At 42.4% G+C, this 14,843-nt stretch overlaps 1 protein-coding gene across 9 annotated transcripts in view; it reads left to right on the top strand.

Annotated features, from left to right (window-relative positions):
• Positions 1 to 14,843, top strand: part of plekhm3 (pleckstrin homology domain containing, family M, member 3) — a 127,241-nt gene that overhangs the window by 54,330 nt on the left and 58,068 nt on the right. For all 9 annotated transcript variants that reach the window (XM_060929337.1, XM_060929340.1, XM_060929338.1 and 6 more), the window contains exon 5: positions 136 to 329. In XM_060929337.1, the coding sequence (XP_060785320.1) occupies positions 136 to 329 (194 nt within the window). The remainder of the gene's footprint in view (positions 1 to 135; positions 330 to 14,843) is intronic.

The raw sequence follows: 14,843 nt of genomic DNA, 5'->3' as shown, positions 1-14,843 counted from the left end.
ATGCTGTCAAGGGATCGGCTGACCTGGAGAACAGCGTCAAACGGATGGGGGTTCCTATTCCTAATAAAGTGGCCGGTGAGTGTATCATGTCGTTTTTGCAGTCGGTAGATCAGACGTTTTCCTCTTTTCGATCAGGTGTCCAAGCAAGCTAAGGAGTTCCTGGAGTTTATATACGAGGAGCCCTTGCTGGACGTGCAGCAGTTGAACCCAGGGCTCTACGAGCACTCGGAACCTCTAGCCGCTGTGCTGAAGCTGCGGCAGCAGCTCAAGTCTCTCAGGGCTTACTTATTCAGCTGCCGAGCCACAGTAGCCGAGGACCTGCGCCGCAGGTGAGTGCACAAAAGAAAGTGTGTGTGTGCATTTCAGAAGAGAAGGGGAATGTGGGAGAATTCACACTGCAAAAAGTAAAAATCTTAGGAAGTTTATTTGTCTATTTTCAAGTCAAAACATCTAGCCACCCTTATTATAAGACATAATTGCCCAACAAGCAAAACCTCATTTAGCTAGAAAGGCTAGTTTTTAGACAGTCCATCTTGAAAATCTTGTATAGACAAAATGTCTTAAAGTCTTATTTGGAGCACCTTTGAAAATAAAACAGGTTTTTTTTTAAAACAAGTAAGTACATTTTGGACATTTGTCAAATACGTTTCATCTTCTCATCTCATTATCTCTATCCACTTTATCCTGTTCTACAGGGTCGCAGGCAAGCTGGAGTCTATCCCAGCTGACTACGGGCGAAAGGCGGGGTACACCCTGGACAAGTCGCCAGGTCATCACAGGGCTGACACATAGACACAGACAACCATTCACACTCACATTCACACCTACGGTCAATTTAGAGTCACCAGTTAACCTAACCTGCATGTCTTTGGACTGTGGGGGAAACCGGAGCACCCGGAGGAAACCCACACGGACACGGGGAGAACATGCAAACTCCGCACAGAAAGGCCCTCGACGGCCACGGGGCTCGAACCCGGACCTTCTTGCTGTGAGGCGACAGCGCTAACCACTACACCACCGTGCCGCCCACGGTTCATCTTGTTTCAAGAAAAAAAAACAAACAAAGTATGCTTGTTCTGGGAATAAATGAACTTTTACTGAAATCTTTGAATCTAGTGCCCCCAAAATGCACTGTTGCTTTGGCGTTGTGTAAGCACTGTAAGCAGGGATGAGAGTTTTCGGCGGTTTTCCGCTTTTTCTGAGTAAAAATCAACCTTTTTATATTATGCCAAATCCGTTGAGATTTTTTTCATTTATTGAGGGGGGTTGGGGTATGTTCATTCGTGATACTCAAGCGTAATTCATTCCTACGACGATGTTACATGTTTACATTTTTGCCATCTTTAGTCCCGCTAAGTCTCGCAGTAGAATACGTGTCATCTACAATGTAATTGGCCAAAACATCGCTGGCGAGAGCATGATAGCCAATCATAACAGTTCTTACAAGAGTGTGGGAGAGAACAAAAGCCAATCATAACAGTTCTTACAAAAGTACCCGCATCTGTTCTATTTTATCGAAACTTGCACATGTTCATCGTCGCTGCTCTTCAAAAATACGTTTCTCTTTCGTATCGGCTTTTTTACTCAAAATGCCGAATACAATTGACAAGCGAGACGACGCGAAGGTACGTGAAATCGATGCTGGTATAAAAAACAGAGAGGACTGACGAGCTTTTGTCTTTGGCCAAAAAGCTGAAGAAGTCGTCAAAATGATTTAAATGAAAATGAGAAGTGACCGTGAACTATAAATAATTGTATCAAGTGTACATAGACATTATCCCATAAACTTGGCATTCGTTTGATTTAGTACATTGAACATGTATATGATAGTCAGTAAATCTGAATTAATGCTGACAGTTTTGAAAACTTAAATATTTCAAAAGACTTTTTGAAGAAATCATACGCAACTAATGAGGACATGGGGAGAAAAGGTCAGTCACCCTAAGAAATTTTATTTAATATATGAACATTTTGATAATTAATAGAACTTAAGTTTAATGTGAATTTAATTTGTCATTTTTGTTGATCATGAATTATAACCATACCCTTGAATGTAGAATGTGATTTTTATCTTGAATTCAAACAATACTCCTATTGATTTGAAACATATTTTCATGTAAATATATAAAAAAGACAACAGATTTATCTTTTTATCTACTACAGCTCAGATTGCAGGACAAGTGGTTTGTAAGGCCTTATTTTTCAAAATTTTCCGGGGGGGTATTTTTTCTGCTTTTTTGATGACCACCCACTCTCATCCCTGTGTAAGTTAAAATGCGTAGACTTTTTATTATTATTATTATTATTATTTTTTTTTTTTTTTTTTTTTTTTTGGTGCCTGAGGTCCTGGGGAAGCGAGATGTTTTAATGTTTGAATGTTGAAATGGGGAAAAAAATAAACTTGTTGCAATGCTACACATGTCGTCAACTTGATTCGAGATAGTCTCTGCTCTCATATCTAGAGTATTTTACTAATTACAGGTCACAAAAGGAGAATCTTTTAAGCTAGCAATGCTTAGTTGTAGAATTTAACAATCCTAATATTAGTATATTTATCTTAAATTCAGTTTTTACTGCTAAGACTTTGTCATGAATTTAAGTGAAATACCCTTAAAATGAAATAAGTAAAAATGACTTGAATGGGGGCGTCGTGGCTCAGGTGGATAAGGCGCCATACCATAAATCCGGGGACCTGGGTTCGATTCCGACCTGAGGTCATTTCCCGATCCCTCCCCGTCTCTCTCTCCCGCTCATTTCCTGTCTCTACACTGTCCTATCCAATAAAGGTGGAAAAGGCCCCAAAAAATCTTTAAAAAAAAAAAAAGACTTGAATGGCTAAATGTAAGAAGTACGATCTTGTTATAAGAACTATTTTGATTATTTTGAGTGAATCAGATCTCGTATAATAAGTTCCCCAATCTTATTTTGGAATTATTTCATCTAAAAACAGGTTAGATTTTTCATCTTACTTTAAGAAATCTTACCAAGTCAAATTTGACTAGTTCCATTGGCAGATTTTTTTTTTCACCTGAGTCAAGCAAATATGCTTTGTTTTAATCTCTTATTTCTTATTTTTGAAAGGCCATTTTTTGCAGTGCAGTTATTAATGGAAGGATAAAATGGAGTGACGACGGGATACCAAGTACATCGCAGCTTCTCTTTACAGGCACAAAAACAGTACGAGATACCATTCAAATTAGCATGCGTACACAAGTACAGGCTATTAGTATCAGCACAGAAGAGAGCTGGAGTCATCCGGCCGACGCGAATTCCTAAGGCCTAGGTTGAGTGGAAATATAAAGGGACTATGTTTATGTGAAGGGCTCCTCACTAAAAGGCTTGTCTCTATGACAAATAGTCTGTGCCCTCTTCAAGGTCATCCTCATGTATGGAGTGCACATTATCCATACTCATATTCCTGCTACGAGAGGCAAAACCCCGCACAAGTCGATAAGATATTGCTCAATGTCGCGCCGCTGCTTCAAATTTAAATAACGAACGTGTGCAGCTCTTACTTAAAGAAGAAAGGGTACAAAGAACGGTGCTTGAAGCATTTAAAGCAAGCTTGTGGAAAAGAAGCTGAAGTGTAGTTTCGGTAATTGGGGGGGGGGAGATGTTTACCACTTTCAAAGACTTTTCAAAGAAAACTGTCCATTTTAGAGTCAGGACTTCCAAACAGGACTTGCAGCTTCTCTCTCTGTCCTTGTTGAGCAAATACGTCGGCTTGAATTATTGAACGAGCCAGTCCGCTTTTCCCATTCGGTCTTTTGAACTCCATGGTGACCTAGGCTGTGGGCGCCTGTTTGAAGTACAGACGAGGTGCTCAACAAAGGGGGAGCTTGGCTTGGTCAAGCAGCGAAGCATCTGTTGGAGGTCCACCTCTGCATCATCCCTCAGTTCTGGAGCTATCCCAGCTGTACCAGCAGGAGGTGGCTTTATCTGCCCGGGGCGTTTTACAGGCCACACTGGTGATGACCGCAGCGTCGAGGTCCAGTGTTTACGGCCAAGCTGCGCGCCGGCAACGGCTAACGCTCTACATTTCTAAACAGTCCAGGATTGATGAGGGCAGTAGCGCTAAAATATTACCCCCACCATCCATCGCCTTGCCCAGGCGCCGATCAGTGGCTCTGAAGACGGTGGAGAGTGTTTACACTGGGTCGGAGAGAGAGCGGAGAGAACCGTCAGAGCACACAGCCTGATATAATGCACCTCCATGAGCACACGGGCACCCACACACAGTCACGCAGCACACTTGTAGTATAAAAGACACCAGTTTCAGCTCGCATATTAACACCTAATGAATTTTATACACTTGGTTTACTTTGTACAATGAATGTACATACGTAGAAAGTTACTTATTTATTCTCTCATCCATGTACAGGGTGGACAAATCCTAAATTCATTAGCGAGCCCACTGAGCAAGTCAAAGCTCCAGTGTGCTTGCCTAGTCCGAGCCTAGTTAACTCTGCATTAATACATACAGTGGAAAATAGGTGAGTGCCTGAATTTTGAAAGAGAAAGATGCGTCGAACACCCAAAAGGAATGTGTATGAATAATAATGATCTCATTCATCTCATCTCAAGCCGCTTTATCCTGTTCTACAGGGTCGCAGGCAAGCTGGAGCCTATCCCAGCTGACTACGGGCGAAAGGCGGGGTACACCCTGGACAAGTCGCCAGGTCATCACAGGGCTGACACATAGACACAGACAACCATTCACACTCACATTCACACCTACGGTCAATTTAGAGTCACCAGTTAACCTAACCTGCATGTCTTTGGACTGTGGGGGAAACCGGAGCACCCGGAGGAAACCCACGCGGACACGGGGAGAACATGCAAACTCCACACAGAAAGGCCCTCGCCGGCCACAGGGCTCGAACCCAGGACCTTCTTGCTGTGAGGCGACAGCGCTAACCACTACACCACCATGCCGCCCTAATAATAATAATAAGTTGAATTTATATAGCACCTTTCTCATACCCAAGGTTGCTTTTTACAATCCGGGGTGGGGGGTCCACCAAAAGGTGGTCAGGATGTCATTCCAATGGCGTAGCTATCACAGTCCCACCAAAAGGCGCACGAAGATAAATCCCACGATGCCGCCGGGAAACATCGCTTGGAACACCACGCCATGGATCTACAAAGCGAGCACAGAAGCATCACCACGCAGAGCGCTGGTAGGTCCCAAACCACCTGTACGGCCACCGCGACGCCACTGGGCGACATCGCTCAGAGCACCGCCGCACAGAGCACTAGACAGCCCCGATGTTAAAAGAGCACTGAGCTCACTGCAGTCCATAGCTAGGAGCACAGACATCACCAACGGCGAACCAAGGCCTGGAGGGAACCGCCGCCCAAAACTGGGTCCGGAGCTACACCACAACCGGCAGACAAAACACTCAAACAAAAAACAAACTTCAAACTACACAAAAACAAAAAGGGGAAAATAAAATGAAAAGCTCTGATGAGGAGCAGCAGCCAGAATGCACACAGCATACTCTCAACTGGAAACGGAAAATTATGATGATGGCTTTCCCCCCCCCATGGTATATCAGATGTATTCCCTTCAGCAAGTATGATCTTGAACTTGTCTTCAACTCATTCAATGTCATGCTAGCCGAATGGAATGTATCTGATATACCACAAAAAAGCCAGCCAATATTATTTAAATATGTCGCTCAGATCCACGATGTATTTTGTATGAAAAATGTGAGTTTTTCAACACGAGAAGATAAACTTCATATCTTCAAGCCAACGTGCGAGAGTTTTTGTCCCCCCCCCCCCCCCCCCCCCCCCGTTTTATTATATAGACACATTTCACAAACAAGAAGTACCCAAATTTATCAAAATGGTTCATCGATTTCCTCACAAGTTAGGAAGTTTGTCTGAAAAATACAAGTGGCGTATTTCCCATGAAGGCACCCGTCTGTATGGTTGCCGGGTCGATTCCTTGGATCAGCAGGAATGGCTGAAGTGCCCTTGAGCAAGGCACCAAACCCCCAACTGCTCCCCAGGCTGCTCTGGGTACAGTGGTGCTTGAAAGTTTGTGAACCCTTTAGGATTTTCTATATTTCTGCATAAATATGGCCTAAAACATCATCAGATTTTCACACAAGTCCTAAAAGTAGATAAAGAGAACCCAGTTAAACAAATGAGACAAAAATATTATACTTGGTCATTTATTTATTGGGGAAAATGATCCAATATTACATATCTGTGAGTGGCAAAAGTATGTGAACCTCGAGGATCAGCAGTTAATTTGAAGGTGAAATTAGAGTCAGGTGTTTTCAATCAATGGAATGACAATTACGTGTGAGTGGGCACCCTGTTTTATTTAAAGAACCGGGATCTATCAAAGTCTGATCTTCACAACACGTTTGTGGAAGTGTATCATGGCACGAACAAAGGAGATTTCTGAGGACCTCAGAAAAAGCGTTGTTGATGCTCATCAGGCTGGAAAAGGTTACAAAACCATCTCTAAAGAGTTTGGACTCCACCAATCCACAGTCAGACAGATTGTGTACAAATGGAGGCAATGCAAGACCAGTGTTACCCTCCCCAGGAGTGGTCGATCAACAAAGATCACTCCAAAAGCAAGGCATGTAATAGTCGGCGAGGTCACAAAGGACCCCAGGGTAACTTCTAAGCAACTGAAGGCCTCTCTCACATTGGCTAATGTTAATGTTCATGAGTCCACCATCAGGAGAACACTGAACAACAATGGTGTGCATGGCAGGGTTGCAAGGAGAAAGCCACTGCTCTCCAAAAAGAACATTGCTGCTCGTCTGCAGTTTGCTAAAGATCACGTGGACAAGCCAGAAGGCTATTGGAAAAATGTTTTGTGGATGGATGAGACCAAAATGGAGCTTTTTGGTTTAAATGAGAAGCGTCATGTTTGGAGAAAGGAAAACCCTGCATTCCAGCATAAGAACCTTATCCCATCTGTGAAACATGGTGGTGGTAGTATCATGGTTTGGGCCTGTTTTGCTGCATCTGGGCCAGGACGGCTTGCCATCATTGATGGAACAATGAATTCTGAATTATACCAGTGAATTCTAAAGGAAAATGTCAGGACATCTGTCCATGAACTGAATCTCAAGAGAAGGTGGGTCATGCAGCAAGACAACGACCCTGAGCGCACAAGTCGTTCTACCAAAGAATGGTTAAAGAAGAATAAAGTAAATGTTTTGGAATGGCCAAGTCAAAGTCCTGACCTTAATCCAATCGAAATGTTGTGGAAGGACCTGAAGCGAGCAGTTCATGTGAGGAAACCCACCAACATCCCAGAGTTGAAGCTGTTCTGTACGGAGGAACGGGCTAAAATTCCTCCAAGCTGGTGTGCAGCACTGATCAACAGTTACCGCAAACGTTTAGTTGCAGTTATTGCTGCACAAGGGGGTCACACCAGATACTGAAAGCAAAGGTTCACATACTTTTGCCACTTACAGATATGTAATATTGGCTCATTTTCCTCAATAAATAAATGACCAAGTATAATATTCTTGTCACATTTGTTTAACTGGGTTCTCTTTATCTACTTTAAGGACTTGTGTGAAAATGCGTTGTTGTTTTAGGTCATATTTATGCATAAATATAGAAAATTCTAAAAGGTTCGCAAAGTTTCAAGCACCACTGTATATTGTGTGTCGCTTTGGATAAGAGTGCCTCCTAAATGCCTGTAATGTAATGTAATATATATAATATGCCTAGTGAAAATTGTTCCTCATAAAAACAGCCAAACTGCATCCTTGTCTAGTGCTGAGAAATCCATGAACCAATGGTGGCAAGTTAGATTTCAACAGATGTATACAATGAAATGATTTATTTGGACAAAATCAGTCAAGTTTTTGCTTCTCCATGTTGTTGGATGAGTAAAGTAAAAACGTTGGCTACTGTCGACTTACTACAGGCAACTGTGTGGATGCAAAACTGATACACACCCGGCTGAGTGGTGTGTGTTGTGTCCCCTCCCCCACCACTGATGCGTGCATTTTTGTAAAAGTGTGAGCTTGATGAGGTTTAACCAAAATGTTTTTTCAGTATAGAGTCATTATGTTGGTCGGACCCTGAGCACGTAGCAAATACTTCACCCAGAGTCCCTCAGGCTTAGTGCTTGCCGATTACTGATAGCAGCTCCTGCATTTGGACTCCTTCTGAATGTCGACAAGCCCTGTATCGCCTGGATACCAACCACCAACAAACACTGTAGCTCTGAGAATATATTTACTTTGTGGGTCAAAGAGAGCGAGATTGACTGACTGGAGCTATGAGAACACTCGTATTAACACTCAAACAGAGATGGAGGCAGAGTGAGAGACCTGTTGATGCTATGACAGACTGGTACGATGGTGACGAACGATACTCAGCAAAAATAAAAACTTGACATTCATTATTTTTCGAATAGTGTTTAGAAACTTTTCTTGAAAGAGTTCTTGTTGTGATTATGGTTAAATGCATTGTCGAGGGCATTACGTCACACATTCATTCTACTGGTCGGGCCTACGTAGCACGTGCGAGAGCACTGCACGCTAAAATCACGTTTCCACGTGACACAAGTGACATGACCTATTGATACACGTGCAATTGATCTCACGGTAGCAGAGTGTCATCTCAGAAAAACAAGGTTTTATGGTTAATTATTCATTAATTTGCAATGCCACGACTGTCAAACATTCAGTGTGAACGTGCCATTGGCATTCTATTCTTTTAAGTTCGTTTATTAAGACACGTATTTTAAGTATGTTACCTCACTTGTTGACAGTTTCGGCGAACACTTCCGCCTTCTTCAAAACAGTCACCAGATGTCGAGTGGTGACGTGCCTTATCAGCTGATGTTACTCTATGGAGGCGTGAACGTCCCGCCCAATTTGACAGGTAGTCCACGCCTCCTGCTGTCAGGTCGCTGCCCCAGGACTGCGCTCCAGGTGTGTGACAGCGCGTACGCTCCCTCATCCCGGTTCATGGTCCTCTGCGCCCGCTTACGTATCTCCACTGCCTCTAAAATCCAACGCTGATATCTATTCTCTTCAGCGCGAATGACTCTGGCCTCTTCCCAATTCATAATATGATTTTTTCATTTGCAGTGGTCTGAAATGGCTGATTTTAAGTTTTCTTGGTTTGCTTTTTCTTTTTCGGATCTTGGGAGTCTTTTTGTTGTTTCTTTTTCACATTCTAATTGGTGTTCTTTCCTGCGAGTGTGGAAGCATCTGCCCGTTTCACCAATATAGACTTTATTGCATGAACGGCAAGGGATTTCATAGATGATATTGCATTTATTGTCCAGTTGTATTTTATCTTTGGGGTGAACTAGCAGCTGTCGGAGGTTCTTGTATGGTTTGACCGGGGTGTTGATGTGGTATTTCCTCATGGATTGTTGGATGCGTTCTGTAACTCCTTTTATGTATGGTAATGTGACAAAGCCCCGGGTTGTTTTTTCTGTGTTTTTTCTTGTTTGTTTGTTTCTTTCCTTTTTTTGTGTCTGTGATTTTCCTTTTCGAATTGCCCACGGTGGATATTGTTCGCCAAAACTGTCAACAAGTGAGGTAACATACTTAAAAATACGTGTCTTAAGAAACGAACTTAAAAGAATAGTTATAATTATCAGACATAATGAATTTTCACTACATACGTGCCATTGGCATGCTGAATACGGGAACATCCGTCACTGACGTTGCGAGGGCTATGGGATGCAGTCGACAGACCATCCATAATCTCCAGACACGTCTCCATCAAACTGGCACCACAGCCGACCGTAAGGAACCCTCCACAGAACTTGCAGGAGCTTGGTGCCATGTTGGTACAAATATGGCGGCGCATTCCCCAAGCTGTGTTCAGACGCATCATCCAATCCATGAGGAGACGTCGTATCGCAGTTGTGAACGCCCATGGAGGACACACCCGATATTGACATGATTTCATTAAGTTGTGACTCACAGTTTTTGATCATGGACATTGTCGTCGCATTTCCGGTGGAACCGATTCCATGACAAACATGATCTGTATGCTATAGCATCTTTAATGACAAGATAATTGAATACAATCATTATTTCAAACCTATTTTCCAAAATGTTCAAATTATTGACTTTGAAACGAGTGTAAAGTTTTTATTTTTGTTGAGTATATAAAGAACAAGAATATGCAGGAACAATCCAGTTTTTTTCACACCTCGTGCTTCCTTTAAATAAACTGGTGCAACCTAATCAGCCAAACAGCACTCGTCTGGGGATTAAGGTAGGATTTTATCACGTCTCGCAGTGGATAAAGGGGCACCTCCATGCATTCTGTCAGTGTAGTACATTTTGTTTTATTCGCCTAGCTAGAAGGAGAACGAAGAATGCTTCTGGAAATATTATTTATAGATTTTTTTAAATGGTTCTTACTTCCCAGTTTAGCTTCCACTGACACAGTCCTCATTGCTTGCTCATTATGCTACTTTATACAGTCCATCCTTTTGCAGCAAATCCTCCCCATTGCACTTTTTTTTTTTTTAATGTGACTTCAGGTTAATTTCATGAGTTTCATATCTTTTATTTTGGATAAACCTTAAATGCGTGTCAACACACGGTAACGAACCGCTTTTCAGCCTGTCCATTTATTGCCGTAGTATTGCTCACTCTGCTGCCTTTCTCTCTTCTGACCCGGTACACCTCCCCAAAACATAAAAGAGAAAATGAATCCTCATCTAAACAAACACTCCTTTCCTCAATGCCTCAGTTTAGGCTGAGATTAGTTCAGTAATAGCAGCTGGGTCTGATGAGAACTGGACCAGAGCTCTGAATGAAGTCAGACGGCCTGCTGTCCTGCTCCGTTCCCATCGGCCGTTAATTTACTACTGCTTTTGTTCCTAATATCACTCAGACACTTTACTCATAATGACCAGAACTTAACCGGTATACTTTTTTTCAAAACATCCAAAGCCATAAATGTTAATGCTCGAACATATAACTCCTCCATAACATTCTATCCACATTCACCGGATATGAGCAATCACGCGCTCTGATTGGCTACTCTACTACTAGGATATCAGATCGTATACCGTGAGTCGAGAAAAACAAAATGGTGGAGCGTGTTGCTGAACCGACCGAGGACGAAATAAAAACTCTACTCGAAAACAAAAAATACAAAAACGCAACAAAATATGGAATAAAAGTATTTGATAGTAACATGGGTGCAAGTTTTCCGGCATGTGCCGGAAGCTCCGTTTTTTTTCGGTTCTGAAAGTCATTTTTCCAAATCGTGTAAATCCGTTGACATTTTCGGTTGGGGGTGGCGGCCCTCTCGCTGTCTCACTCTCCGCATGTTACCGGGTTACTGCGGTACAGTCTCTGCACGAGACAAATCTTTTCATCTCGTCTTCACCACAAACCTTGTTCAATTTATATGCCGCTCACCGACGAGCGGTCCTGACTAGTCCGTTGTTTCACGGTGTTATACATGTGTCATATGTTTCACGCACGTACGAGTAGCACGTTGTTCGACCAAATCAACACAGCTATTCCAGTGTATATTTGTAAAAAAGGTATCACAGCAAAAGCATTAGTAAATTAGTAGTTGCTAGATGTTTTGAAATATCAAGCCTTGTACTTGAAATATTATTTCAGATGAATTGATGTGTATTAAACATTTGATGTGAATATGCAAATCATGTAACTATTTAATATTATAAATGATTGCATGAGAGACGACCATATTAGCTTGTAATTTAATTTTTTTTCGAGCCCTAAGGGGGGGGCTCACCCCACTTTGTAAACACACACACACACACACACACACACACACACACCCCGCATGGCTGCGCCGTGCACGTCTGACTTTTCAGGTTTTTGAAAATTTTATACTTGCACCCATGTAGTAAGAACATATCGGGTTTTTCCCCCTATTATTATTATTATTAGCAGCACGTGGGGTGGCACGGTGGTGTAGTGGTTAGCGCTGTCGCCTCACAGCAAGAAGGTCCTGGGTTCGAGCCCCGTGGCCGGCGAGGGCCTTTCTGTGTGGAGTTTGCATGTTCTCCCCGTGTCCGCGTGGGTTTCCTCCGGGTGCTCCGGTTTCCCCCACAGTCCAAAGACATGCAGGTTAGGTTAACTGGTGACTCTAAATTGACCGTAGGTGTGAATGTGAGTGTGAATGGTTGTCTGTGTCTATGTGTCAGCCCTGTGATGACCTGGCGACTTGTCCAGGGTGTACCCCGCCTTTCGCCCGTAGTCAGCTGGGATAGGCTCCAGCTTGCCTGCGACCCTGTAGAAGGATAAAGCGGCTAGAGATAATGAGATGAGATTATTAGCACGTTTCACAAATTGCTACTGTCATTTCGCTGGTTTGTTGACATTCTAAGTGGAAATGATTTTGTCAGACGTTTTATATGAAGTTTTTATCCCCCACTGACTGAAAGACCCGAAGGGGGATTATGTCGTGGTGATTTCCATCCGTCCCGGGAAGGGTGCTCACCTTCTGAAATCAACTCCTCTCACAATTTGTGGAGGAATTTCACCAAACTTGGCAAAAGGATTCTTTGTTCTATGACAGTTATATGCAGATTAAAATTTCGTTTAATTTGGGCAAATTTTACCAGAGTTATGCCCTTGATTATTAACAAACTTGTATTTTGGCAAGTTCATCAAGGTGTGCTTGCTTTCTGAAATCAACTTCCCTCACAATTCTTATTATCCCCCGCTGGCTGAAAGGCCCGAAGGGGGATTATGTCGTGGCAGTGTCTGTCCGTCTGTCTGTCCCGGGAAGGGTACTCACCGTCTGAAATCAACTCCTCTCACAATTTTTGGAGAAATTTCACGAAACTTGACAGGATTCTTTGCTATATGTCGGTAATACGCATATTGTGATTTCATTCAATTCAGTCGCATTTTACCAGGGTTATGTCTGAGTTGCCAGCGGGGGATATTGTGCTCTCAGAGCACGCTTGTTTATTGAATTTGCAAAAAATAAAAATGCTCAGTTTTCTCAAAATCCAGCGAATGTGGATAGAATAAAACAGTTATTCCACTCAATCTCGTCGTACATGGCTTATAGCCAACTCAGCGCTACGCGCCTCGTCGACTGTCAGCTCATGTACGACTCGATTTCGTGGAATAACTGTTAAATATGTGGGAAAGAAAGTGTTAAAAACAGAATGCTTGATATTTTAGATTCTTCAAAGTAGCCACGGTTTACCTTGACGTTTTACGCACTATTGGCGTTATCTTAACCAGCTTCATGAGGTCGTCACCTGGAAAGCTTTTCAATTAACAGGTGCCTCGTCAAAAGTTAATTAGTGCAATTTCTTCCCTTCTTAATGTGTTTGAGATCAAATAATAACGATACAGTAAATAGCTCTATTCCACAACTGTAGTAATCCATATTATGTCAAGAAGCGCTCAGCTACGTAAAGAGAAACGACATCCGTCATTACTTCAAGACACGAAGTGACCTTAATTAATAAAACTGAAGAAAAACCACTGAATTAGAAGGGTTCCAGACGTTTGCCTGGTACTGTGTGTCAACCTGCGGTTGCTTGACGACGAACTTTACAGTAAAAGGAGAGAGATTCATTGGAGTGTGTGTGTGTGTGTGTGTGTGTGTGTGTGTAAATGTTGTAAAATCATCATCTATTTATACTTTTGCACATTGCAGCACAAATTTCAATATTAGCCTGATTTTTAGTAAGGCGTAGTAGTAATTAAAAAAATAAATAAGTGTATCGAAACCAGGGCTTTGAACCGGTTCAAGGAACGAAAACGAAAACCGGGAACTTTTTTCTATTTCACATGGAACAGAAACGAAACCAGAAACTTTATTATTTTTTATGTTCCGGAACGGAAACGCTTATTAAAAATAATGGTAACCGGTTAATACCGGTTTTTATTTCGTTCCTCAAAGTTTCCATAGCCTACAAATAAAGTCATTCTTCTCCTGCGCAAGTTTCTATGACCCGCTTGGGTTCACTTCCTGTGTGACGTTCGCTGACTGAATGGAGAGAGCGGGAGGGTGGACTACTATCACGTCTGCACATCTTAAATAAGAGGTAAATATTGCAGTCTATCGTTATTCAAAAACGTCAATTTCAAACACGATATCAATATATTTGTCCACGTTAATGAGAGGCTCGCGAACATTAAATGACGTTAACCTCTGTTAGCCTATCAATGCATAGGGCCTGACTAGCCTTTGGTAACACACTAAACGAATTATCTTTCATTTTTGGCACTTTTTCTGTTTGTGTAGATGGGAAGACATACTGAGAATCCAAATCGCCAACATTTGAAATAATAATTGTTTTGAATTATTTCTTGTCTTATTGAATGAAGGTTGTAATAGAATTAGCCTACATTTGGCTTAAGCTGGATGAGACAGAGACATAATTTTATAGCCATTTGTTAAACAGCTGACAGGGAACGTAATTAACCGTTCCGGGAATGAAATTTTTTTTGTTCTAACCGGTTCGGGAACATCTATTTAATGGTGGAACCCAAAACCGGAAACGTTAAAATTCCGTTTCTGTTCGGAACGAACCAATAGGAAAAAAATTCTGGTTCAAAGCCCTGATCGAAACCCACCAAATCTCCCTGTATCTGCGCACACTCGTAGATTTAACCACATGTATGCGCTCACTCTTGTTTCAGTATATGCATCCTCAGCTATTCCAACTTCCTCTCCCCACCATTTACACTAAATTACTCCCTTACTGCTTGCGTTTTTGTCGGCCGGTCCCCTCTCTCATCCTGTCTGTGTCATCAGGAGCCCTTTCGCGCACTGCCAGCCAGCCAACCAACACTCACACACAGTTTCTGCCACAAGTTCCCTCTTTCGTCCCCCCCCCAAACATCTGTAGAGCAGCCTTGCTAATG

This window comes from Neoarius graeffei, chromosome 9, assembly GCF_027579695.1.
Source record: "Neoarius graeffei isolate fNeoGra1 chromosome 9, fNeoGra1.pri, whole genome shotgun sequence".
Classification (NCBI taxonomy): domain Eukaryota; kingdom Metazoa; phylum Chordata; class Actinopteri; order Siluriformes; family Ariidae; genus Neoarius; species Neoarius graeffei.
This window is presented reverse-complemented; position numbering and strand designations above follow the sequence as displayed.